General features: G+C 53.5%; 12 protein-coding genes across 12 annotated transcripts; 6 read left to right on the top strand and 6 right to left on the bottom strand.

Annotated features, from left to right (window-relative positions):
* Positions 1-406: 406 nt before the first annotated feature.
* PHYSODRAFT_475452 (hypothetical protein) lies at positions 407-1,903 on the top strand (the record flags this gene model as incomplete). The annotated part of the gene is made up of 9 exons (XM_009519528.1): positions 407-646; positions 725-805; positions 873-914; positions 987-1,057; positions 1,169-1,201; positions 1,298-1,376; positions 1,458-1,571; positions 1,643-1,714; positions 1,799-1,903. 9 exons carry the CDS (start codon positions 407-409, stop codon positions 1,901-1,903), a joined length of 837 nt encoding a protein of 278 aa, XP_009517823.1.
* A 96-nt stretch (positions 1,904-1,999) lies between these two features.
* Positions 2,000-3,376, top strand: PHYSODRAFT_474836 (hypothetical protein; the record flags this gene model as incomplete). Its single annotated transcript, XM_009519527.1, has 3 exons — positions 2,000-2,392; positions 2,498-2,845; positions 2,909-3,376. The coding sequence occupies 3 exons, from the start codon at positions 2,000-2,002 to the stop codon at positions 3,374-3,376; spliced, it is 1,209 nt and encodes a 402-aa protein (XP_009517822.1).
* A 55-nt stretch (positions 3,377-3,431) lies between these two features.
* Positions 3,432-4,848, bottom strand: PHYSODRAFT_310419 (hypothetical protein; the record flags this gene model as incomplete). Its single annotated transcript, XM_009519526.1, has 6 exons — positions 3,432-3,464; positions 3,712-3,826; positions 3,896-4,176; positions 4,257-4,382; positions 4,468-4,554; positions 4,669-4,848. 6 exons carry the CDS (start codon positions 4,846-4,848, stop codon positions 3,432-3,434), a joined length of 822 nt encoding a protein of 273 aa, XP_009517821.1.
* Positions 4,849-5,224: 376 nt separating this feature from the next.
* Positions 5,225-6,274, bottom strand: PHYSODRAFT_553533 (hypothetical protein; the record flags this gene model as incomplete). Its single annotated transcript, XM_009519525.1, has 1 exon — positions 5,225-6,274. The coding sequence occupies exon 1, from the start codon at positions 6,149-6,151 to the stop codon at positions 5,225-5,227; it is 927 nt and encodes a 308-aa protein (XP_009517820.1). The 5' UTR covers positions 6,152-6,274.
* A 2,407-nt stretch (positions 6,275-8,681) lies between these two features.
* PHYSODRAFT_295305 (hypothetical protein) lies at positions 8,682-9,023 on the bottom strand (the record flags this gene model as incomplete). Its single annotated transcript, XM_009519524.1, has 1 exon — positions 8,682-9,023. One exon carries the CDS (start codon positions 9,021-9,023, stop codon positions 8,682-8,684), a length of 342 nt encoding a protein of 113 aa, XP_009517819.1.
* A 1,673-nt stretch (positions 9,024-10,696) lies between these two features.
* On the top strand, positions 10,697-11,031 carry PHYSODRAFT_323907 (hypothetical protein; the record flags this gene model as incomplete). Its single annotated transcript, XM_009519523.1, has 2 exons — positions 10,697-10,768; positions 10,861-11,031. The coding sequence occupies 2 exons, from the start codon at positions 10,697-10,699 to the stop codon at positions 11,029-11,031; spliced, it is 243 nt and encodes an 80-aa protein (XP_009517818.1).
* Positions 11,032-11,380: 349 nt separating this feature from the next.
* On the top strand, positions 11,381-11,777 carry PHYSODRAFT_323906 (hypothetical protein; the record flags this gene model as incomplete). Its single annotated transcript, XM_009519522.1, has 2 exons — positions 11,381-11,506; positions 11,556-11,777. 2 exons carry the CDS (start codon positions 11,381-11,383, stop codon positions 11,775-11,777), a joined length of 348 nt encoding a protein of 115 aa, XP_009517817.1.
* Positions 11,778-15,135: 3,358 nt separating this feature from the next.
* PHYSODRAFT_475383 (hypothetical protein) lies at positions 15,136-15,768 on the bottom strand (the record flags this gene model as incomplete). Its single annotated transcript, XM_009519521.1, has 2 exons — positions 15,136-15,516; positions 15,580-15,768. 2 exons carry the CDS (start codon positions 15,766-15,768, stop codon positions 15,136-15,138), a joined length of 570 nt encoding a protein of 189 aa, XP_009517816.1.
* A 2,286-nt stretch (positions 15,769-18,054) lies between these two features.
* PHYSODRAFT_468597 (hypothetical protein) lies at positions 18,055-18,642 on the bottom strand (the record flags this gene model as incomplete). Its single annotated transcript, XM_009519520.1, has 1 exon — positions 18,055-18,642. A coding segment is annotated over one exon (588 nt), but the record flags the coding sequence as incomplete, so codon positions are not given.
* A 1,167-nt stretch (positions 18,643-19,809) lies between these two features.
* On the bottom strand, positions 19,810-21,237 carry PHYSODRAFT_473405 (hypothetical protein; the record flags this gene model as incomplete). Its single annotated transcript, XM_009519519.1, has 2 exons — positions 19,810-20,267; positions 21,087-21,237. The coding sequence occupies 2 exons, from the start codon at positions 21,235-21,237 to the stop codon at positions 19,810-19,812; spliced, it is 609 nt and encodes a 202-aa protein (XP_009517814.1).
* A 1,173-nt stretch (positions 21,238-22,410) lies between these two features.
* On the top strand, positions 22,411-23,403 carry PHYSODRAFT_413736 (hypothetical protein; the record flags this gene model as incomplete). Its single annotated transcript, XM_009519518.1, has 3 exons — positions 22,411-22,695; positions 22,789-23,169; positions 23,242-23,403. Coding segments are annotated over 3 exons (828 nt in total), but the record flags the coding sequence as incomplete, so codon positions are not given.
* Positions 23,404-23,889: 486 nt separating this feature from the next.
* Positions 23,890-24,477, top strand: PHYSODRAFT_471407 (hypothetical protein; the record flags this gene model as incomplete). Its single annotated transcript, XM_009519517.1, has 2 exons — positions 23,890-23,934; positions 24,010-24,477. The coding sequence occupies 2 exons, from the start codon at positions 23,890-23,892 to the stop codon at positions 24,475-24,477; spliced, it is 513 nt and encodes a 170-aa protein (XP_009517812.1).
* Positions 24,478-25,653: the final 1,176 nt, after the last annotated feature.

Here is a 25,653-nt window from a genome sequence, read left to right as displayed (position 1 = left end):
CCTGCGAGAGCACGCGCCACGTCTCGAGGTACTTGACGGTCTTCAACAGCTGCGGATCCACCATGCGCTGCTCCATGTTGTCACTCGCTGTGCCCAAGGAAAACTATTGAGAAATGCTGGGTAGTTTCTGTCCAGCGGTCCATTTAGTGCGTCATTACCCACAGTTATTTACCGAAGTATCTGTAAATGTGTATTTAGCACTAAAATGATAACTTCATTGCTACGGGGATCTACCGGTACTTCGCATCTGCAAGTTGATGTGCTCAAGACCTGCTCGCATTAACTTTGCGCTGCTTACTTGGTTAAGTCCGCGTGCATGGGAGGTTGAAAGGGTGTCGCCTTCGAAATATTTTGCGTCGCGACCCCCCTGCTCGGAAGATACCATTCTTGATTGGCATCGATCTGCATGAAGTCGACGGAGCTGTTGCCGCTCAAGCGCAGCGAGCAGGAGTTCCTGCAGCAGACAGCGCGCCAACGTATCACCACGTACGATGGCAACACGTGGGAGTACTACGACTCGGGCCGGCTGAGCGACGCGAACGCTGGCCTGCCGCCATTGGTGTGTCTTCCCGGGACGAGCGGCGTCGCGCGCTGCTTTCATCTCCAACTGCAAGAACTGGCCGCGAAAGGCTATCGCGTCCTAGCGGTAAGAGCTTGAAGACAATGGGTGCTTTTGGTATTTTACGCTAGATGCTTGACGTGTTTCAATGGACTGCGTGTACAGATTCAGCACCCTATTGTTTGGACGCATGAGGAGTGGATCCACAGCTTCGACCGATTTCTCAACGCGATGAATCTGTCCGAGGTACTAAAAACTATGGTTGAGAGCGTAATGTGCTGGTCCAGCTGATAGATTCCGGTTGTCGTGTTAGATCCACGTGTACGCTGTGTCACTGGGCGCGTATTTGATCCAGGTAAGACTGCTAAGCACAATTTGCTACAGGTATCCTGCAATTCTTATCGATACCACGTACTCTTGTGCGCAGCGCTATATGTCGCTCTACCCTCAACGAGTAGCGTCCCTGGCAATGACGCAAGGATTTTGCGATACCCGAGTGTACGGCGCGAACGCCCCCTGCATCAAAATGCAAGTATCCACGAGTTGTTCACTCTATTTGACTTACGACAACGTTATGACTTACGCTTATGAGTTTGCTATTAACTGCAGGCTTCCATACATGCCAGACTTCTATGTGAGAAAGTAAGTGGGAAGTTACTATGTTTTGCTGGCCGTACGACGACACAACATGGACAAAAGCTAAAGTAAGTAATTGTTGTTTTGGTTTGTCGACGTTAGATACATCCTCGAGCGCTTTCCAAAACCGACTCCTCGCTTAGACGCCCAGAATGAAGCGATCGAATACATGATGGAGCAGGTGAGAAGCTTTCGCGTGCTTTGACTGCGATGGGTCATGAAAGAATGCACTTCATCGGACGTTTTGTATTCACAAATGCAGTTAGACTCTCTGTCTCAACAAGAAATCGCGTCGCGCTTGACCCTCAATTGTTTGTCCTGCGATCCTGAGAGCTGGAAAATCTTCCTGCCTGATGAAAAGATCACTTTCATTGACGTAAGTGCATCTTATACTCAAACAGTTATCCCGTGCTCTACTGAAATGTCACTAACTTGTTGTCAATGTAGAGCTACGAAGACACCAGTCTTCCAAATAGCCTCAAAGACCAGATCGGTTCTCGCTACCCTCGCGCCAAACAGGTACTGCAAAAAATTACATCATCTTCCACTCAAAGCAAAAACAAAAACAATTGATGCACTTTGACTAAAAAAAAATATTTCCAGGCGATGCTGAAGAATGGAGGTGACTTCCCATTCCTTTCGCATGACGAAGAGGTCACCATGCACCTTCAAGTCCACTTGCGCGCCAACGGGGTCTTCATTGCGTGAGCCAGCCAGTCAGCCACATAATACGTGTCCGCTATAACAAAACTACTACACACACAAAACTTACTGCCAATCAGAAAAGCTTATTCCCCATCGAAAATGGTGTGGACGAGCTTCGCAGCTCTTCGAGAGCAGGTGGCGCAATGGACCGATGACCAAGCCCGACACGCCGACATCAATGTGGAGGGTCAATTGATGCACCAGCGACGCATTAGTCGCAAATGCTCCTTCTTTGACTTGGCGTCGGTGGGGGGGTCCGATGGCGAGCGCGAGCGGCTCGAGGTGATCCTCAAGATCATTGACGGCCAGTTGTCGTGCGAGCAGGTGGACGCCATCCGATACAGAGTCAAGGTCGGCGACGTCGTTCGCGTCCATGGGTTCGTGGAGCGGCTTGACAGTGGCGCTGCGATTCTGGTGCACGCGCGCGATATTACTGTTGTTCGAGCGTGGAAGGATGAAAACCCGGGGGTGACTTTCCTCCCGCTGCCGACAGTTGTGACTACGACGAGTAAGCGCAAGCAGAGTGCAGATGGCAAGCAAGGTGAAAAGGGAGACGCAGAGACGGTGGAGAATGGTACCTCTACGACTATGGGGGAGCGCGTGCATTGCAAGTTCTGGATCAACTCGAAAACGTGTCAGCACGGCGACAAGTGCGAGTTTTACCATGTCAGTGATGCGGACCAAAAGATCGAGCGCGCCAAGTGGCTAAAGGAACGGCTTCATCTCAAGCGGGTTCGCGCTCACATCGACGAAGATCCGCTGGACCCGCACGGGAAAATTGGAAAGCAGCAGCGCGCTCAGGTGTTCGTCGAATGGCTGGTCGAGACGTTCGGTGCGGAGTTTCTCGCGTCGGGCAAAGGCATCGTGGACGTCGCTGGGGGTCGAGGCAGCGTGTCGTTCGAGCTGTGGAACAAGCGACGACTACCGTGCACCCTCATTGAACCAGTAAGTCCTGTGTTGCAGTTAGTATGTGTAACTTGAGGCTAACACTACGATTCATGCACGCAGCGCCCGATGAAGCTTTCAAAGATGCAGCACAAATACCTGAAGAAGCAGAAGAAGCAGCGCAAGCAGTCGGGTGAAGCAGAACCGCCTCTTACCGAATCGCTTGTGCCGCAAGTTATCACGCTCTTCAACATGGATACTTTCCTGGAGGACCCGAACAACGTCCAGCTCGTAGAACAAGCTTCGCTTCTGCTCGGAATGCACCCCGATGAGGCCACCGACTCCATCTTCGACGTCGCCATCAAATTTAACAAGCCGTTCGCAGTCGTGCCATGCTGTGTCTTCGGCCAGAAGTTTCCCGACCGCCGACTCGCTGATGGCAGCAAGGTCCTGTCGTACGAAAACTTGGTCGAGTACCTCACGGCCAAGCACCCGGACATCGAGAAGGCATTCCTCCCTTTCGATGGGAAAAACCTGGTCCTCTTTCGGCGTCCTAGTGCCGGAGAGCAGAAAAATATTGAGTCAATGTAGACTTGCAATATTGGAAGCTCGCAATGAATTCATGTTTGATAATAGGCGCGGTTGCTTACGGCGTGTTGATGTTGCCACTGCTACTGGCCTGTGAGCTCAATAGAGAGCACATGTATTCTGTCGGAGAACACGATGGCTGCCTGCGCGTCGGTATCTGCTCCCTTTATCATGGTCAGATCGACTGGGAATCCAAGCTCGACGTCTTGAGTACTGGCAAAGGATCCAACACCCCACTGCCTTACAAGCTCTTGGCCTCGGAAAAGAGCAACTTCGCCGTCCGTGCCCAAGCAGACCCACGCGAACTCCGATGCTTTCGCGTCTGTAGACTGTTTAACAGGCAGCAGCTTGGTAATGGGGAACGAGACTTGCGTCCACACCTCCAGCGTGAAGCGAACTGCTGGCATATCCTTTGGCGCCTTGTCTCGGTAGCGTACAAGGCGATAGATAACCCTGCCACGCAACGATCATCCATCAGCAAGTTCAAACTTACCATGTCAGTATAGACAATTAGTCGCTCACCCTTCTTCTCCAGCTGCCAGCACGACGTCGTCATCGCCGACTGAAAAGCTTGCGAGGGTTGCAATTGGCGTCCGGGAAGGAATAACTCCAAACTCCTTGCCGCGATGAGTCATCAGCAAGTGCTTCTGGCCTGTAGCAACCAGAATGTAGTTGGACAGCGTCTTCTCGATGTCCAATAGCTTAGCGCGCGCGATCGCGCGCACCAAAGGCTGGGCAACTGCCGGGTAGAAGCATTCCGCACCACCGTCGTCGTATCTCGGGGCAATAGCAGGAAGTCGCCTCTGATGATCAAAGCGTCAAACATTGCGGCAAAAATAAGGGTTAGCCCTGGACACGTTCACCCACCAGCAAGTCCACCCACCTTCCAGAGGATCTCGTACTGCGTCACCGCGTACAAATTGCCCAGCGCGTCCCCCACAATGAACTCTCCGTTCCGATCGTAGCAAATCTGCTGCACGGCGCTCTCCAACTGGAACCGCCGCACCTCCTGTCCACACCCAGCAACAACCAGCCAGCACAGCCGTCAGCTCGGCATCTTCAATCAACGTCTCCATCCTTCTCGTTGCCCGTACCAGCTCCTCGCGCAGCACCACGAGCTCTCCGCCGGCGCTGCCGACCAGCAGCAGCGCGTCCTCGCCAGCTTCAACGCCGCACACACTCTGCAAAGGCAAGTGCAACCACGCCATCACTCTTCGTCAGCTCTGACGACACCCGCGCGAACGCCGCTCGAACGCCGCCCGAAGGCCAGGAATCCATCTATCCACCCAACGCACCGTGACTGCACGCGCGCACACGCGGAGCCCCCATCGCGCGTGCGCCAGCGGCAGCTCGCCGGCCCCGTTCGCGGCGATCGCGAGCACGCTTCCGTCCGCGGCCCCCACATAAACGCGGCCGGCGCGGCAGCCCTGTGCGCACGTCAGCTCGGCGGCGATGTTGTCCATTTGCAGCGGCATGTGCGTCTCGCCCGAGTCAACCTGCTGCACCTTGCACCAGCAGCATGCAATTGGCTCAGGCCCAAGGGGTCCGTTTCGATATTGGATATTGGAGGTCTTATTCCCGCAGTGCGGCTATGCAAAGAGGGGTGACACGTGTATAAGATTATGGAGTGACTGGAAGGTTCGGCGCATGTTGATCTGGATCCCGTGAATCATGCTGGCGCGATGACGTCGCTTGGCGTTAGTGGCGCCAGCGCTTCCTCGGATCTTAGGAAAGATGGATGCAATGCAATGCAGGGCGTGGAAGACATGGGTGGAGGTGGTGAGGTGTCCCCGACCTGGTGGATTAAATAATGGTGTGTTCCTATCCTGACTAAACGCGCGCTGCTGGTGCCTAGGGCGAGGGCCGCTGGCTGATGCTGTCGGGCCCCCGCGACCAGAAGCGCAGCGAGAACTTCTTCTTGTTCTTGATGGCGTCGTTGGAGCTCATGGAGAACCCGCGCATCTTGCCCACGGGGCGGTGGGCGTCCCAGGACTCGGCGCGGGGTGACGGCTGCCAGCTGCCGGCTCCTGTGGGGGTGGTGGGCGTGATCGGAGCCACGTTGCTGCAGTCCCAGGAGGCCGGCGCGGCGGGTACTTGTAGCTGCTGCGGTTCTTCATTTCCGAACGCAGACCGGATCTGGGGGAAGCGCACGAGGAAGTTGGCCACGTACGGCTGGAAGGCATAAATGAAGCTGTTGCTGTCGTTGAAGGCGGGGTCGCTGTCCCCGACGGGCGTGCCGCTGAGCGTGTGCTGCAGGATCTTGGCGATCTGCACGCCCATGGGCAGCGACTGCGCTGTGTGTGCCGGGAAGTCGAACATCTCGGGCTTGATGAGCGCCGGACATAGTATCCGCAGGAAGAGCAGGCTGCCTACGACGATGCGCGCGTCGTGCTTGCACTCCGGGAAGGCCTTGCGGAACTCCGTGAGCATGTAGTGGCAGCCGGCGCGCAGCACGAGCGGCGCGAAGTGGATGGCCTTGGCCAGCCGCTGGATGACGCTCTTGGCGTACGCGCACACCTGCTTGGGCGCGGGCGGCCCGCGCGCCTCGTACAGTCGGGACTTCTCGCCGAACACGTCGCGCAGCACGTAGCGGAAGTAGGCGCGTCCCTGCGAGCGGCCGAGCTTCTTCATGAGCGCCGTGAGCTCCGACGTCGAGCGCAGGAACAGCTCCTCGCGGCCGCGCACGTCCGTGATCTCGGCCTGCACGGCGCGCTCCAGCTCGTGCAGGCGCGGCAGCTCGCTCTGCGACCGCCTGCGCTGCAGGGTCCACTTGCCCATGGTGCGGCGGTCGTCCTGTGCTGTAATGGTGATCGCGAAACGCCAGGCGGGAACGCGCTGGCGGCTAAGTTTGTTTGAGGTGAGTTGGTGCTGCTGTTGAGGCGCCTGCTTGCTTTGGCTTGCGGGGCAGCGCGGCGAGTTCTACAATGAGAAGCAGCGGCGAGGGTTGGCGTTTCCTGCGAGGCGAGGCGAGGGCCGACTGTCGATCTTTTTTGGCCGAGTGCAGGTGGCCAGCGGGCCTTGCTTTGCGGGCGCTCGAGGTTGCCAAGCGCGTGTGGGGGGAGGCTGGAAGGCGCGCGGCAGCTTGCGGTCTGAGGCGCCAATGCTCGAGTGCGGCGCTGCACGATTCGCGGAAGGCGACGGCAGACGGGCCCGGTCGGGAGGAGTCAGTTCGGACACCTGCAATCACGGATGTGTCGGGAAGTATTAAGTATTGCGTCTTAAAGGGAGTTCAAACACGTGGCATACAGGGATCTTACAATTATAGCGTATGCCGGCCATCGCAGTAAGAGGGATAGAGGGTGGCCGTTCTCTGTGCGAAAGTGAGTGTCGAGCAGATGCGCCAGCCGCTGCGGACGAACGTTCCGCGCAGGAGAGAAACGGCGCCGTGTCATAAGCTCAACCAGCGGAGCCAGAGGCAACTCCAGGGCAACAAATGGCTTGCTTGGTGGCTGGCCAGCAGGCGTGCTGCCGGCGTGGCATGCTGTAGCCCGGCGATGCAAGGCAGCTTGGCTCGTGGACGGCGACTTTGCTGCTGGCATTGATGACAACCCCGCGCCGCCCGCCGCGTGCACGGCGTGGGGTGGCTTCAGCGAAAATTCGCGGGTCGGATCACTGCAAGGTGCGAGGTGCAAGCTGAAGCAGCGACAGCCCGCGCCTGCGGCTGCGGGTTGCTGCTCTGAGTGTGCGTCGCAGACGGCCAAGGGCTGGCGTACGCTTGCCAGCGCCTTCGCTGAAGGCTGCGCGGCTGGTTATTTCGAGTGGCAGGCTTGCTCTCATGGCTTCCAATTGCTTGCCTCGGGCCCATTTTGACGGTCTGCGTTGACGAGACCCTCCCCCCGAAATACCTGCAGAGCTGAAAGACGGAGGCTGCGGCATGCGAACCGCGCTACGTCTTGACGGTCATGGGCTGGACGCTGGGATTGCTGCCTTGATGGGACGGCGAGCAGAGCGTATTACGCCTTCCAGTCGCAGCAGCCAGCTCCGATTTGGATCCCGGGATAAGTCAAAGCGCCGCCGTTATCCGCCCCCGAAATGGCTCTGCCCGATGGTCGGATGGTCCGATGGCCGAGCGCCAGCCATTCCTGGAACAGCGCACAGCCTGACAAACCTGCAAGAGGCAGATCCGTCCGTCAGCGATGAATGCTCCGGCCCCGCATGGGCCTCGCCGGTTTGTTACTGCTCTTCCGTGGTCGCCGCGACCTTCGTGACGTGACAGACTGCTGCGCTCCCAGCTGGGTCGCGCTCGTGGCCACGGGCGCAGACCAAATAATCTGGGTCTGCATCTGGTGGGGCAGGTACACATGCAAGCATGTCGATGGACGCATTGGTCGCGTGGGGTGGCTGGCACCTTCGTCCTCGCGCAACGATCTACATGTACGTTGGATCTGTACAGTACCGTATTCGTTGAGGCGGTCCGAAGCATACAGTACGCGTAGAGTGGATCCGAGGACCTGGTCAACAGGGAAATTTTTGGCATTACGAACGTTTACTGAGCGGTGAATAAGTTCGAGCGTCCTCTGGTCCGACGCGCCTCAACACTCGAGCACTGCAGTTCAGCCTTGCCCTCTGTTGCTACTGCGCTCGACTCAATTTACTGGCCCACCGTTTGCTCTGCGCACGAACGCGAGCGAACTATTATACATACCATAGTTTTGTCTACGCGTGGGGCACAGTGCCCAGGGATACTGCTCGGAGGGGTCCGTTGTGGCGCCCTATGCTGCTATGTGCTGCTACGAAAGCCGCGCACGCTGTCTGGCCTCTTATAACTCGACTCGGCGCATGAGCCTGGAGGCACAGTCAAGTCGGGAGGCATCTGACAGGTGAGCACGACGATAGCCATCAGCAGCTATCTGTATCTGTCGGCGCCCTCATCTCCGTCATCCGCGCCCTACCTTTTCGAGAATGGATGCATCACTTCCGCGACTGCTGACATTTTAGGCGTTCAGGATCTTCGGTTCTAAATTCTAGGTTTTGAAACGCAGATCGACGCGGCACCGAGCTTTTCCAGTGCTACGTGGCTGAGTCGTGTACTTGGGTGACGATAAATGGCGCCGCACGAATCTTGATATTCATGTATTCTCGGCGAGTGCTGTTATTTAGGATCTCTGGCAGGCAGACTTCAACGCAACTAATAACGGGTATGCTGAGTACATTATCCCTGCAACTTTCACAACAATGTACGCACGCAAACCATCGTGTGTATGTATTGGGTCTCTGCAATATAGAGAAAACTTCTTCAGCAAAACCGTTTAGCTGCATGTAGTAAACCTTGCCAGCCCCACGCTCCTGGTGTACCATCTCCAATCCATCACAACGACCCATGCTCCCGTAGCTTGTTCACCCCAGCCATCTTCTCGATGTTCTCGATCTGGCTCGCTAGACCATCGAGCGACTCCTTTCGCTCACCAGCCAGACGCTTGAGCTGCTGCAATTCAGCCATCGCTTCGCGTGCACTCTTGTTCAGTCGAGCGCGCTCTTGCGGCGACAGTTCGGCCTGCATCATAGCAGTGAGACGACTCATGCACTGCTCCCCTTCCAGACACGCCGCATCCACCTTCGCGAAGGCCGCTTTCATGTCCGCTGCCGTAGCGACCAATTGGCTGTAGACAGACATGTTCATCCCATACTCCAGCTTCTGTGAGGGACCCATCCCAGCCTCTGTTGGGTCATGATCCTGTACGTGCGTTGCGCCGACTCCGCTCCGCTGTTGAATGCCGCAATGGCCCGCTGCACCGCGAGTTGCATTTCGACTTCGGCCGCCTTGAGTTCCGCTTCACCTTTCTTCTGCGTGCTGATCGGCTTGGGCGCCATAGACTGGTGTTGTAGAAGTGTGCGTATCGAACCCGGCAAATTCGAAAGTGAAGCCGATGGAAGGCTTCCGCGTGGAAGCCTTCCACGCGGCAATTCGTCACACCAGGTTTTCTTATACTGAAGTAGATTTTTTTAAATGTAAATCAAGCATTATACGTTGTGAAGAATGAACTGTTCATTGTAATCTATCCGGTTTTTTATCCAGATTTTCCTTGTTCCACAACCGGATATATTCCAACAACTAAAGTTCTCAGGACGAGGGAGCCGACTATATGTTTACTGAGACCAGCACTCTTGACGGCGGCGGAATCGGGGGGGGGGGGGGGGGGCCATTTTTATGTGGAATTTTCCTGATTTTGGTAGATTTTTAAACGATTTTGTCCATTTTTGGCCGATTTTACCCCCTCCTGCCCCTTCACTGTTTTTGGAATGCCCCCTATTTTTTTCGGCCTCTGCCGTCCACTCCGTTGGATCCGAGCATCAAGGACCTGGACGACTACAGGATGTTGCCGTCGGGTGAAGAGCCGCAGTTGCTGTTGGCGATCACGGCACACTTCGAGCCCGGCGGAGCCACCGGTGCCGGCAACATAACGCTCATGGAAGGGGTCGAGGCAGAATATTCCAATATTTCACCGAGTCTTCGGCCAACCCACAGAACGGCGTGTCGCCGCTCGTTTGAAGCAGTAAAAGGCCGTCAACCAGCTCGAAGATGGAAATGCTGAGCTGGTGGATTGTACTCACCACCGTCCGACCCGTGCGACCGATCGACAGTACGCCACGCATGACGATCAATGCCGAATGCGCTTCAGACCCTGGATGCGCGTGTTTTGGATTCCGGCGAGAACACCAGCGCCTCGTAAATCGACGCCGCCTCCGAGTGGATATCCATCTGCCGTAACGTCAATTTCTACTCAGGGAGTACAAGATCAGTGAGTTGTGAAAGATCAGCTGTAAGCGAACACTGGAGCTCTCCGAAATGTCGGGCGATTACATGGGTAATTGCAACGCGGGATCTAGTCTAGCGTCAAAGCAGGTGAACAAAATGCATATAAAGCAACATGCAGTAGTGCCCATTTCAATTTTGACCCATTCTGCGTCCATTTTCCGACCTGGGTTTTACCCTTTCCCACCTGGGTTTTTCGGGGAGGCAAATCCGAAACCAGCAATACCGGTACATCTGCGTGTCTGTGGCAAACCGTTCGTGTCTTTGCAAAAAAGCCGCTTTCCCGACGGTGTTCGCTGCTCCGACTCGGAGCCTCCGAGTCAAGTCGAAGTTGCACTTGTCTCCAAGCAGATGAGTACTCGCAGACATACACCAGGAGGACTTTCCACCGTCTCCTTTGCAACCGCGGCGGGCCATTCCGGCCCCGCAGCTCGACGCATTCCACAACTTCCCCTCGACTGATCACTTCCACTGATCTGTCCTCACGCAACAGCCTCTCTCAGCTAGCAAGCTACCAGCTACCTACCTACCCACCCTCCCCCCTACCAATTTCACTTCTCCAGTCCGCCATGGTCCAAGTCGTCAAGCGCCAGGGCTACAAGCTGCTCAACCTCTGGACCACGGACAAGGCCACGTTCCCCGTCGTCTTCTGCGCGCTTCCTTCGCCGCCGTGGCTGCCACGGGCATGTCGCTGCGCTACCTCTTCATGAACCCCGACGTGTACGTGAACAAGGAGGAGCGCTTCGCCGAGCTGCACCACACGCTGGAGCCGCGCGAGGACCGCGGGTCGTCGTGGCGGCAGTTCCGCTTCCGCATGGCGAACCTCAAGCGCAACCCGATCAACCAGTCGCGCCAGTTCGACGACCTCTTCGCCAAGGAGGAAAATCAGAGCGTCAAGAGATAGGTGGTGGCTTCCATTTACGACTTCTGCGATGGAGATGGCTCATAGGCTTCCCTAGCGACAACATCTGCGGCGACGAAACATTGTAGGCTTAATGTGTACTTATATTCCATGCTCGAGGTGGAGAGCGACAACAACGTAAAACAACGAAAAGTGCTGATGCATGTCCCTAGCTGGTAGTGTTTGGATGCCTTCGATTCGAAAGACAAACTCTGGGTAGTTGACCAGGGGGGGTGAAGTCCCACCATATATGACGCGAGATTGTTGTTTAGTTGTCGTTCCAGGACGGTGATAGCTCCAGTTTCATTGCCGAATCCACCAGCTTCGCCACACTTTATCCCCACCCTCAACAATGGCACAGGGCACTTCGGCGCAGCAAATGGATACCATCAACTCAACGGAGTTCGCGCTGGTATATGCTTTTTACCGGGCGGCGGAGGCGTTCGACAGTGGAGCGCAGCGCATGCACGAGTACGAGGTGAACGTTGACCACTTGGACGGACACCATACAAGCAGCGTTTGCCAAGGCAGGGGCGGAGTTGGTGGAGGCGAAGCAACACCTTCGAAGTCTGAATGCTTTGGCGGAGTCGGGGTTGTCGAGCGACGAGCGCGACAGACTGAACGGCGTCATTGAGTCGGCGCAGAAATGTATAAACGAGCTATGGGACCGGATTAAATCGCGGCAGGAGCGCTTCACACTCGTGCAAGCAACTCTTGGTGGCGCGTCTGGTGGGAGTGACTTCTTCTGAAGTAATCACCAAGGCAGCAGCGCGACCATTGTGACACTCGGCAGTTCGGCTAAACCAGTTGAGTAGATCATATAAAATTAATTGAAGTTGGTCCGATATGTTTTTTGTGTTTTTGTTATTGAGTTTTTTTTACGGTAAGGTTGAAGTTGAGGTCTACTTGCTGCTTTCGATCCATTCGCCAATATATTTCGTCGAGAGCAAGCTCTACTCCATCAAGTCCCGCCCCGACAATGACCTGCTCCTTGGTGAGAACGCTAGAAGTGTTGAGGCAGCTGATGTTGTCGCCCGAGTTGACACCGCTCGAATATGAAGCGACCTGCAGTCGCGCGCAGCGTGAATTCGGTGCTTGCAAGAAGCTTGGCGAGCAAGCAGCAAAATGCCACTTGCGGAGGAATCGTTGTTTTGGCGAGTGAGCTCACAGCTCAAGTTACCGTCTCCTTTCTCACAGCTAGATATTTCCTAACTGTAGCACGTTTATCTGTAAGTTGCAGTAGACAACCTCCGTAGGACAATTCTACTGCGTGGGAAAACCTCCAGCACTTTTGTACCTTCTCGGGGTAAACGACCCACACGTGCTCTCGTGCATCTTCAGTCTGCCCTCAGCACCAGCTGATGGTGATCAGTACACTGGACTCCGCAACAGAGTATTCGTCGGTGCTCGGGCTGACAGTTGCGCTGGAATCGTTTGTGAGGATGGAGCACAAGTACCATGACTTGGACGCCGACTTAACGTCGATGATATTGTTTTTAGCATCGGGCGAGGCGGAGCATCTGTCAATGGAAGCCTTGATGACCGAGTTGCAAGACGTGGTGGCAGTGGAGCGGGTGATACCGGTGGCGGAGCAAGCACTGGCTGACCTATGGGAGGTGAGGCCATATATCCGATCATTGGTATCGATGATCTCGTCGCGGCTTCCCGTGCGCCAAGAGTTCCATCAGCCAGATGATATCTCGCGTGAGATGGCTCGCATTTGGTGGAGGCAATATGATGTCGTGCTGAAGGTGAAGGTGATGCGGAGGCTACTGGAGCGCCTGGAAGCGCTGGCGAATCTTGGCGGGGCGATTGGGGACATTAATCTCGAGTCGTGAGATGTGAGGGGGCGCATCGCCATGCTAAGTTTATGAGCGAAGCAGCTTGCTTGCGGTTTTGGAGCGAGACAACGGAGAGTGATGAAGCTTACTAAGGGTGTGTTCCTCAGACAGGAATTTCAGCGAATTTGGGCCATTTTGGCGGATATGTACTTGTACCAGGGGTTAGAAAAAATAATATCAATACAATAGTTACGGCATTTTTAGCACGGAATAATTTATTATTGCTTTAGGGTGCCCCCGTACAATAGAAAAGTGTCCCAATACAATATCAACACTTGCACCAATAAAAAAACTGAGCTTACTACAAAAATCCCGTATATATTTATTGCCAATAATTGTGAAAATACTGTATTATTGGCTGACCCTGTATTGCAATGATTATTACTGCGACTCCAAAACCAAAATACAATATGATATTTTATTTTCCGACCTCCGACTTGTACGTTTTGGCGCATTGCACAATCCGCTGTTGCGTTTGAGGAACACAAGAGGCATCTTTTTGGCGGATATTCAGCGGATTTAATCCACCCGAATTTGGGCGGGTAGCCCTCTCGTTTGGCGGATTGACGAGAAGCATCTGTAAAAGTCCAAGAACTTCAAGGAGTTGAAACGCCGTGTCGGGAACTCCAGTTGTGCACCTACATGTACCTGACTTCACACAGCAGATGCATCTGCGAACAGACGCGAGTCAATATGCTGTTGGCGGTGTGCTCTTTCAAGTCATCGATGGAGTCGAGCGACCCATCGCGTACACAAGCAGGAAGATGAAATCAGCTGAGCTCAAGTACCTAACGCAACAGCAGGTGTTACTCGCGATTGTCAACACATTAGCCGCATTCAGGATTTACGGTTTGGATAGACCGGTAATGGTGGAGACACATCACAAGTCACTCGAAGGTATTTTCCAGCAAAAGATGGCGAATCGGCGCCTCGCGCAATGGTACGATATTCTGGCTGAGTACCAACCCGTGTTTGCGTATCTTCCGGGCGCTAAGAACGGAATCGCTGACGCTCTGAACCGACGACCTGACCTCAAACCGGAGACGAAGGATTTCCATGATTTGCTCGTTCCGAGCGTCAACGAGACCAGCTACCATCTACGTGTGACGGAAACCAAGCCTAACGACGATCTGATCAAAGAGATAATCCCTGGATACCAAAAGGGCAAGGTTATCGGAGACATTCGGCGCGCGATTAAAAGACGTGGGACCGCGTCAGTAGTGCGTGGGGTATCAGAGAAGGAGTACAAACCTTACTTCGAGGAGAAGATTTGATCTGGTACCAAGGTTCAACTGACGAGCAACCTCGTATCGTGGTCCCAATCATCGTGGCACCCAAGCACCGTGTCATCGCTGAAGTGCACGATACCAACTACGGTGGACATTCCGGTGCAGATACCTGAAGCTTCACTCGGATTGGTATTGGCCCCGCATGGTGCGTACGATCACGAAGTACACTGTAGACTGTGAGGACTGTCGGCGGAACAAACTACGGTTGACGAAGACACCTGGACTTCTCGAACCATTACATATTCCGGACGAACGATGGCGATCCATTTCAATGGACGTCATTACAGACCTACCAGAAACCAAGCGAGGCAGTAACTCGATTTGGGTCGTTGTTGACCGGCTCACCAAACGAGCACACTTCATTGCGACGACAAAAAAAGTTTCAGCCCAAGAGCTCGCAACGCTGTTCATCGATAACATTTGGAAGTTTCACGGTATGCCTGAAGACATCGTGTCAGATCGCGATACCAAGTTTGTCTCGGGATTTTGGAGCCAAGTGTTCGAGAATGTTGGAACCAAGCTGAAGATGACCGTTGTGTACCGTGCACAAGGTGACGGGCAGACAGAGCGGACCAATCGCCCCCAGGAGGTCATTCTACACGATGGTAGTGTTGGCCAGATTGTTGAAGCAATTATTAGCAAGCGCAAGAAGCTTTGGAGCCGTACAATGCCACATTAAGTGGGTGAGTGAGGCGGATGCTACATGGGAGCCTCTGAAGAATTTACATCAAGTTTTGGGGCTGATTCAGGCGTATGAAGATAAACAGAAGCAACGACCGCGAAAGCGACGACGCAAGTAATGGCAGGATCAATGACAAGGAGATTGGCTACGATTCAGTACACGGGAACAACACTGGTGAGTTTTACTTTTCTATTTCTGGTATTTTTCATACTGCGTGTGGTGCACTCTATTATGTGTAATACAGATTAGACCTTACCCAAATCAAGGCAAAGCGGGTATACAATTATCAAGATAATCAAGAACCCAAATCTAGCGAATCAGCACTCGCGCGCACGAAGCGAGCCTCCGCCAACCTGGGCGCAGCATACTCAAGCAACGGGACTTGGACAATCTCATCATCCGACGCGAAGCGCCCGTCGGTCGTCACGATCATCGTAAATGCATAAGACGTGCGCTGCGGGCCTGGCGAAGAGCCCGCGCAGAGGTACACACCCGGGGCAAGAAGAAGGTTGTCCAAACCAAGGCACGACGAGACACCAGTAAGCCGCTCCTGCACTTGGTTAACTCGCAGTGTGTCCTCGCAGATTTCCGGCTTTTCAGCAGCACGCGCAGAGCGATTCTGTTGACGAACGAACGTCCACAATGTGGACCACACTACACCCGCGCCTGGAATGGGCTTACCCTTGGCAGCTTGGGCATCGTAGAATTAGTCGACGGCAGCCCCCGAAAACCAGCCAACCAGACCAACGGCATCCGTGGCACGCGACAGGGCGTGGAAAGCACAGCGACCATCGTTTGCGGCGCCAATGGCCTGTGCAAATTCATCGGGACGAGAGAGAGCGAACTCCGCGAAGGTCATGGGACCACCAAGCGCCTTGTACGCGTCGACAAGGTCCAGGTATTCTCCGAAGCCGTCTTCTTCCAGCATCCAGCGCGGCTCGTAGGAGCTCTGGGTTTTGCCTGGGGCCACTATGTATTGCACGGAGTATCGTGAGTCATCCGTGACATCCGTACCTAGTCGGTCCGTGATGAGCTAGATATGCCAGCGCTGTTCAGTGGCGGCACCCCGACTCGAAACGTTTCGGCAGGCAAGGCGAGCGAGAGACCAGCGAGGAGTACGCCCCCCCCCTCCGTGGAGCAAGCAGCACTCAGCTTTGTGTGAACCATGCTGGTCTCTCGATGGAGCGAGGTGTTGCGCGCAACAAGCCCACCCAAACACGCCAGGTCGTGGGAAGCTGGTGCAGATGGACTTGGGTCGCGACGAGCTGTTACTGTCGAGCTGGAGGCACCGAAAGCTGGAAACTTCTCAAGTGCTGAGCTGAGACGTTCGCTGCGGCTCCCCAGCTCTTTCTCATCACATATAGATCGAAACGGACGCGAGGACGAGGAATACTAAGACCGGAAGAGGAGAGCCAAACTTCAACACTCCGCCAAACGACCCTAAAGGGCTATCCAAATCCGGAGAGGTGAGTGTATCAAATATGGCTAATGTACCAGTTTAGTGGTACAACTACTTAGCAAGGGTACAGTATTCATAGATGAAGGGGCTGCCTCAGCCACGTGTTGGGCTGCAGGGCAGTTGGGGAATGACCAGCACTTCGCAATCTCCCCGCCAGCCCCAAGCACCTGTTCCTCTTCCTCTGTCTACCGCAAGGGCCAGCTTGTTATAATTGTGATAAGAATGTGTTCGGAGTTTTTGCTGTAAAAATGCACTGCTGATCTGGCACTTTGATTTCATAGCACCTTATAGTTTGCCGTACAGGGAAGACTGACTGCATTCAGTAAACGCGCGGGCAAAGGAAGCAAGGCGACTACTGCAGGGAGCCTAGTCACTCAGTCAGTACAACGAGGAGGAGAAGACGAAGGCAAGTTCCCCGGCAAACGAGGGTGAAGGGCAAAGACAGCACACAACACGCTGTGGATATGGTGCACACTGACCGTAAGTATGACAGTCCGGCAAGTATCCGAGTGCTCGAAGTCTTGTGGCAACCAAGGGCTTGGCTTGACGTACAGACAACGACTTACAAAGCCGGTACGCTGAATAGTATCCTCCTATATTAAGCTTCCGCTGACATTACAACCCGGCCGAGTTTTGGTTGGACGAAAAAAAAATCAGCAGTACAAAACCCAGAAAATTTCCATGTGTTTTGAAAAAAAGAAGATGCTATTATCAGATCAATATCTCAGGATACTTAGGAATTGCTTTCTCAAAGCTACGAATTACGGTGGTTTCCGCTAATTTTTCCCAGGCCGCAATTGTAGACTTAATTGCACGGAGGTGCTCCTTCTGTGCAGTGCCTCCTGCAACCCCCCGCAACTTTGACCTAATTTTATCTTTCAGTGGGCCAATCACGCCAACGTCGAGAGGTTGACAAACCGCCGTCATATTAGGCTGCAGCGTTCGTTTTCGAAAATGACCCGCTGCCCCTCCTCCGAAACATGTGAATCAAAATTATCAAGGAAGAGGACAGCGGGTCCATCGATTTCATGTTTTAACACATTACTCACATAAAATATTCATCCTACCGCGTCCATCCAGGCATGCTCCTGGACAGTGTAGTAGTGACCGGGTGGATAGTGTGGTAACTCGTCGCTGTCGATATCGCCGCCGAGCTTACCCCGGATGATGAATAGAATTGGCAGCATATGCCCTTAAATTTATAGTACCAAATGTGTTAGCATTTAAATACCCAGTTTCAGAATTGTTAGAGCAAGAAAAAACGTACTATCACCGCGAACAATAAGAACTGCTGTCATTCGGCCAGTGTGCTTCGTCATATTGGTAATTTGGGCAGGGTCGTTGCGGCCTTTGACAGCCCAAAAACGTGTCGGCGGCATATCAAAATTGATAGCCGTTTCATCCACGTTAAAAAGTGTCGTAGTGCGCCACGTCGAGTACTTGTTCCAAAGTTAAATTGAGAACTCAGCGCGTTTCTCGAGCAGCTCCACTCTCGGAAGCTTGGCTTCTTGGGGCTTTTGAGACGTGAAGTCGTAACTAAAAGAACATCAATTGAAAGAATGACTAATCGATTAAAATTTAACTTCACACCATGAAAACAATTTACCGTTTGCAAATGCGTTGGCACATTTTTTCTAGCGACTGCTCAGAGCTTTGTGGCTGTCCATGTAGCTTGCACACCACTCAGGCTCTAGTAGCCACATGTAGCCGATCGTTGCATGCCTACAAAAATAAAAGCACGCACAATATTCAGTATTAAGTCGTAAAAGCATGTACTAGAATGTTAAACCGGACTTTTCGTCTGGTTAGCAACGCCGGTGCCTTGTATCGGTCCGGTGGTTGTACGGGGCTTACCACCATTGGTGACGGCTCTCTGGGTTGTCTTGCTAATTTGCGTAGGCAAAGCAGAAGACGGGTGCCCTGAATTTTGGAGTCTGCTCGCCTGCATTCCCGCTTTGCGAGTGCCCGTAGCTGCCGTAGCCCTGGTTTCCAGAACTCGTGCACGCTGCCAGCTATGGTCACCACTTCATGCTGGTAGACTGCTGGGTTGCGTTGTATCCACAGGTGGGTGACCCAAATGCTGCTCAAGACGCGCCAGATGCGCTTCCACTCGTTGGTGAATGCGTCGACGTCGTCTGGATGTTCCTGTGCGAGCCATTGCTTCGTTTCCTTCGACAGGTTTGGAGCTTCTCGCTTAGCGCAGTACATCAGGAAAGCTGGAATATTATCCTGAGCCCAACGTACTCCTATCCAGTGACAAATTACCGGTAGCTTTTGCCAGCAAACCTGAGCACATGGACATTCCCAAAAAATGTGCTCCATCGTTTCCTTCTGATCTTGGCAAAACTAGCAGCTTGCGGCAACTATTGTCGCGAACATACGTCTGTCTTTTTTCTTCTAATGCCGGCTTTTTGAGTCTGCCGGCTGTGAGGAATTACTATGATCCAGTAGAAAAGTACTGGATCGCCCCCCAGGCCGACCGAAAAACAAACTACTGTCACAGTATTTGCTAAGTTCGTGATGCGTATTTATCAAGACGTATCTACCTACTTCTGCGAGACTGGATCCTTGCGCTGCGTCGTGTCGGTCGTCGATGGCGAGTCCGACGTCTCCCTCTTGTCGATTGGTAGACCCAGATGAAGTCGATCGATTCGCGTTCGAACCGTAGGTTCAGGCGCATCGGAACGTGGCTTCCCGGTTCCCATGTAAGCTCCCGGTACCCAACCCATTGAATGAGATAATATACTCTTACGTTAATCCACCTTTTCGCGTATATTCGCTCTACCTCATATAGCTGCCCATCCACGCCTCTCTGGGCCCTTCGATTGCTTGCGAAGAGGCCACCACCCCTACGTCGTTCTTCTCGGAGTCGATGATTCTTCCTCTTCCTGCTCGTCGGTGCCTTTGTCGCTGACGTCATGAGCGAAAATACCGGGATTCAGTCGGAGACGGTAAAACGAGCCGTCCAGGCGGCGCTGGATGTTCCGGGCGTGGCGCTGTCGTGGGTTAAGGCGTGGCATTGAGCACAAAGCAGAATGGGGCTTGCCGAAGCGCTGAAAATGTAGTTCGCAGTCTATTTCTATTCTAAGTGTTGCCTTAAAATAAATACAGTAGACTTCAGCCCGGAGGTCAGGTTGTAATTTGGCTAAATTTAACGTAGTTAAATTGCAAAATTCAGATTGCAGATCAACGTAGCATATTGCACCATTGCGGCTTAAATTATACAAAAAGAGTGTACCATGGAGTGGTACATTCGTAGAGTTCCTACTCCTTCTAGAGTTTAAGAGATTTTCACGAAATACTTTACTTGCGTGTTCTTAGGGCACAACACTAGAGATCTATCGGTTTAGATTTTTGATATACCTTACCCAAATATGACTCAGCAACACTTGCATATTTGGTTAGAATTGTCGGAAAGCACAATATCTATTAATTATGAAGTGTTGTTTGTCAAAAATACAGATCGATAAAGTATAAATTGGCTTTGCCCGACGAAGCTTATTCTTGTCCCTACAGCGCGTTTTTCACAATCTTTCGCTTGTGTTGTGGCCTCCTCCCCGGCTTCAACCCTCTTTTACCAATCCGTTCAGGAGTGGGTTCAAGTTGTGGAGGAAGAATTGTGTCGTCCCGCTGTAAGGTTGTTGTTGTCGGCCAAGGGAGAAATTTGAATGTGTACGTATCGCGGAAGTGCTCGATCGACATACGCTTGGCGTCATACAAGTCTTCGATTCGTCGGCCATCCTTTGAAGCAGCGCAAATTGCGTGGACACAAGGGAACATTTGGTCTTGCCAATTGCCGCACGTGCACTCCAGCGCTGGCAAATCCACTACCCGGTCTGGGTGCACATATCCTGGTATGGCAACAGGGCCCTTGAACAAGACGCTGTACGCACCCTCGAGAAGGGGTGTAAACTCGCACATATCAGCTGCAGCTTGGCGGTCTGTACGTCGCTCTAACAACTTGGGGACTAAATCCGAGAGTGCGCCAGATTTTGTCCACGTTACAATCAATTGTCGCCTTTTGGACATCAGTTGACTCAGCTTCAAGAAGTACAAGTGGAATCCGTCCAAGGGTTTGGCGGTCCGAAGCTCTTTACCCATCCAGTTGTTCGCTTGCTCTGACAAATTTGAGGTTATTTCGTCAAAAGTCGGGAGATTAAACTTTTCTTGGAAACTGTACTTCACCCAGTGAGCACGTTCGATTCCGTCCAGAAAATTCGCAGCGGCAGGGTTGTTCACGGCGAGTTCACTTCGATACAGCTTATAGTCATTTTCACAGTCGCTGCGTGCCATTCGGCATACCCACGCACGGTCTTCCTGGGACAACCTGGAACATTTCCTGTTAATGTTGTCCATGATATGCCGCAGGCAGTATCGATGGCCAGCGTTTGGGAAAATTGTCGCGACAGCTGGAAGCAGACCTTTTTGTCTATCCGACAATATCGTGAACTTTTCCCAGTCAACTGCCTCCTTGAATGCTCCCAGGAACCAAATCCAATTGGCCTTGTCCTCTTGTGAAACCAGCGCGAGTCCAACTGGAACGATGTGATTGTTGTAGTCTTTCACGGTAGCTACCAGATAAATACCCTGTTCGTGCATTTCCTCTTTAAGGTGGACCTCGTCAAAGCCGACCATCTTTTTGCAGTTCTGGGCAATGTGAATACCAGCGTTAGGGATGAAGCACGCTCGACCAAACGACGATCCGTCCGCGGCAGTTTCCACTCTCCAAACGGATCCGGGGTTCTTGTGCGCCATCAACTCAAAGTACGCCCGCAGTTTTTGGTAACTTTCTACCAAGTCGCCGTGAATTTTGTCGTCAATTTCCTGCTTCATTCTGGACACCGATGTAGCGCTTACGTCCGCTCCTTTCGATTTCAGAAAATTCCTGATAGCGGCGCCTGACATAGAAGCCGTAGATCCATCGTGGGCGGGAAGCATCTCGGTCTCGACAATCGCTGTCAGCTTACTTATCTGCTGCGTGGTATTCCGCATGGGCTTGGACGGCGACGGGATGGACCCTTCAACACAAGGGGCCTTGGCACTACCAACGAACTTGAGGTGATTGTGCGCAAAATTTGCCTGGGTTATCTTCCACTTCCCCGATTTCCCGTGAACATTCTCGAAAAACGGACACGTGAGTTGGGCAGCTGGTGTAGTCCGGTCGAAATATTGCGTTCCATTGAGCGCCTTGCATGCAAATTTCGCATTACCGGAGTTGTCGGCCTTCACACTGGTCTGCTTCACAAAAATCTGGAAGCCGCACCTCACAGCCAAATCTTTGCGCTTGCTGTGGACTGCTTTTTGTGAAGAAAAGACTGAATTGGCAATATTCTCTCGGAGCTGGTAGGCCAAGCCATACGTTGAGCTTGTCGGGTTCGTCGACTCGACTGCAACATCGTCCCTGAGTAGTCCCAACTCCTTGGCAGCTTCGAGATCAGACACGTCGAGGGAAAAGCGAGCAGAGCCGTAGTTTGGGGGGTTTCTTGCTCTTGACTTGGACATTTGCACAATGCAGCAGAATATAGCTGTGAATCACCCTTTAGATAATTATTTATTATTCAAGTCTACTTGGTTTTTATTTAGCACTAGCCTTCGAAATCTTACCTCCCACGTATCTATTTCAGGTGTCCCGCAAATAAACCGAGAGCTCGAAGTTAGCCCATAAATGGTTGATAGGTTCGCAAGTGGCGTGCCGGGCGTACTTAGAATTTTTTTACTGTAGGATAAGGAAGCTTTCTCCCAACTTGGCATTCCTTGCGCTTCTCTGTCATTGCATCTATCCAATCAGGACAAGTTCTTCAATGAATTTAGCCAATCACGATCGATTCGTGTGTATCCCAACATTTTCCCAATTATTTTGGGAATTTACAGTCTTGCTAGAATAATATCCAATACAAAAGTTTAGTGTAATTGTTGCATTACTCATATTTGACCGCAAATTCCCAATACAAATCATGATTGTATCGTTGGTGGCTGTGCTCGTCTGCTTTCTCTCCTCTCCCATTTGAAAAGATGCAGCGAGCGCCGAGAGGGCTTGACATCCCGCAAGGGACAGCAGGGCAGGAGGCAGCGGCGATGAAGTGCTTCAGCGAATTCTTAGCTCTTGCTAACATGAATGAGGAGTCAATTGCTAGTATTGCGAAGTCGCTGTCTATTCCTGATGCTCTACCAAGTCAAAACTTTTACTCTTTGCTAACCGCCTTCTCCATTTTCTTGCCAACTAAGCCAAGTGCTCGAGGAGGCCGTCTTGCTAAGGCTACTGCTGTGGGCTATATGTCCCAAGTTGTGAACCTGCTCCGAGAGCGGTACCCTCTGTACTTGTCAGACAGCAAGCGAATTGCGAAAATACGCGACAAAATGGGTTCAACTATTGAGGAGCGAAATTTGCTAGCTGGCGTGCAGACTGGTGAAGCTCCAGGCTGCACGCTCGGCGACTTGCGTGTTCTGGTGCAGGAAACTGCGATTAAGGGGGTTGGCTCAGGTTATAAGAGCTTACATGACGCTGCTGTACTAACGTTAATGTGGCACACGTTTGGTCGAGCGATCGATACCTGTTTTGCTAGGAAGAGCCAGCTATCTATGGCGGCATCGGGGGAGCTCTTTCTGCATCTAGCTCGAATCAAGACTTCGGTGGTTCAAGGCATCTCAATTTACAAGGCCGCGACTCACTGGAAGCAGTGTATGCTGCACGGCCTCGGAATGCTGTTCGTCGGAGCGTCGGAGCCTTCCAGCTATGTGTTCCCGCTAGTGCCGCACGCGGCGGCATCGGATTTGCCAGGGGAGAAGACCTACAGCCAAGACGAAGCTATACTCTACTGGGAGAACCTTGAAGAGAAAGCTGAACCAAGGAACGAGCCACCAACAAAGCGCGTGAGAGGAAGGCCCAACGTGTCCAAGTATATTAACGACGTCATCACCATGGTCTGCGAGCGCCAAGCCCAGGCCTCTGCCCCGCTGCCCCCGACGCTCACCGCAGGGCTGAGCAGCCACTCCTTGCGCCGCGGCTCCGCAGCGTATGCAAACGCCTCACCGCAGCTTGCGATCCAGTGGATCTCGACCCGGGGAGCTTGGCTGCTAGACTCGCTCACGAAGGCGTTCGCGTACGTGGGTACCACGACACGCGAGGACCAGAGTGTCGGCAAAGTCCTCGCTGGATACCGAGACCCGCACCTGCCATGCGTCACGCCCACGATTGCCACCTTGAGCGAGCTTCCTCCTGCGCTCGAGTACGCCCAGCTGCTAACCCTGCGCGGCCAGCTCTTCAAGAACGTCAGCGGCTTCACGGACACCACGCTCAACGTTGACGCCTTAGTCCTGGATGCGGCGCTCGCGTCCCTGCTCATCCATCTTGACGACGTCGCGACGGCAGTCCAGCAGGAGCAGGCTGCCACAGGCTTCACATCGCATTACCTGTACCGCTTCCACGAAGCTCTGGACGCAACCAACGTAGCGCTGGGAGCTCGGCTCTCGCTGGACACGTGCATTGGTTGGGGTCGGCAGCTTCGCACGGCTTGGCAAACGGAGAACTTCGGACAGCTGGGTGAACGCAGCAATGGAAACACCACCATACTTGCCGCAGCCGTCACCCAGATGCTATCGTCCATCGCAACAATGCAGCGCACACTTCAGAAGCTCGTCGCGGCCCACGAGAGCAAGGCCACCAGCGCTGACGGTCCTGCTCCTTGTCGCTGTGCTGGCCAGGCCCCGCAGGCGAGCACTGACACCGTCGTTGAAGCGCACTCTCTTGCTGGCTGCTTCTACAACTGGTACACACAGGAGCTGTGGCACACGGCAACCCAAAAGAAACAACAGTTTGTTCGCGCTGACCTCAAGGCAGGCGTCAACATCATGATCATAGCAGCAGGGCGAGAGGTAGACGTACCAACGGCGCCACTGGACCGGGACGGCGTCGCGTATCGGCTGTGGAAGCAGCGTGTCTGGACGCTAGCGGAAGACTTGGACAAGAAGGTCAACGCTGCGCTTGGGAGTATCGACGGTAAAGGCCGATCCAAAACCGCGGGGTCGCTACGGAAGCGCTGGAGAAAGCTGCGCGCTGACCACCGCTCTGCGTACGACGCGCTCTGCTCAGCATTTATCACCCGCAAAGCGAACGGTGGCATCGTCGACCGCTGCACACCAGCTAGTCACCAATGGAAGCAAAAAGACTTGGAGTCGTAGGATCACGCAGCTTGAATTAATACATTCCTATTCATACAACATGGATAATCGAATTCAAGGCGCAAATGCACACGTCATCGCCATCCCACAACTTAAGCACAGCGCATGGATTCCCGTCAGTCCCGATACAAAGTCATACACAATAGAAAAACGCTCACATACCGTCAGCGAGCGCGCACGACCTCGTGCTTGGCCGACAGCTACCAAAACCGGCAGCACAACACCCGCCCTGCCGGGTTTTGTAGCTGCTTTCGACGGGTCCTTGCGTGGGGCGCGTGGGGCGCGCCTGGGGGCACTCGGGTCTGGGGTGGTCGGCGGGGGAGGCGTGCGGCACGCTCGGAGCGCGCTGTCGTGTTGGAGATGCGGGGCGGAAAGTGTGAAGGCGGAGAAGGCTGCGCAGCCGGCCAAAAATAAAACCTTAAGGTTTTTTCTTGGCTTTGGAGCCGATAAACCAGTCCATACTTTGTTGAAGTCATTTGGAATCTCACTTATGATTGGCTCTCCTCATTGGGAGCGGCGTTTGGGACCTGGTCGATTAATGTATGAAGAAAATGGCTGTCGGCCTGGGGGACGATCCAGTACTTTTCTACTGGATCATGGTAATTCCTCGCCGGCTGTGTAAGTCGTTGTCTGTAACGCTCTTAGAGCGTGTTCGCTACGCAGCTGGAGATGGATATCTGCAGGGAGTTGGTGCATCTCCATCTCCAGCTTGTTCGCTACAACAGAGCGCATCTAGGTAAAATTAGCCAATCACAGTGCAACTGCAACGACTCGCTCTCCTTCTCCTTACTTTGCTGTTTCTTCGTCGGCCGGGAACACTGTGCCCGAGACACCGGACTCGTGGCAAGACCAAGCTGCCGATGACGCTCCGAGAGCTGCGCCTCCGTTTCCGTCAGCCAGTGGCGACCACCACACCAGGATAGCCATGACGCGCAGCGAAACCTGACTCGATCGTATCCCAGTCCTCTCTCCTCCGTGGAAACGAAATGACAGCCGCCGCCATTGCTCATAAGACGCGCACCACCTCGGTCGTAATCTCCATTACGTAGCTCCGTGACATACCCAATGCACCACCGACCTCTCGGTACCCACCAGTTGAGCCTAAAATGTAAAGCGCGGCTGCAACTTTCTTCTCAAAGCTATGCTGCCGTACTTTGGCAGCAGCAAACAGAACAC

This window comes from Phytophthora sojae (assembly GCF_000149755.1).
Source record: "Phytophthora sojae unplaced genomic scaffold PHYSOscaffold_1, whole genome shotgun sequence".
Taxonomy (NCBI): Eukaryota; Oomycota; class Peronosporomycetes; order Peronosporales; family Peronosporaceae; genus Phytophthora; species Phytophthora sojae.
Note: the sequence above shows the minus strand (reverse complement) of the source record. Positions and strands in the feature narration are given on the sequence as shown.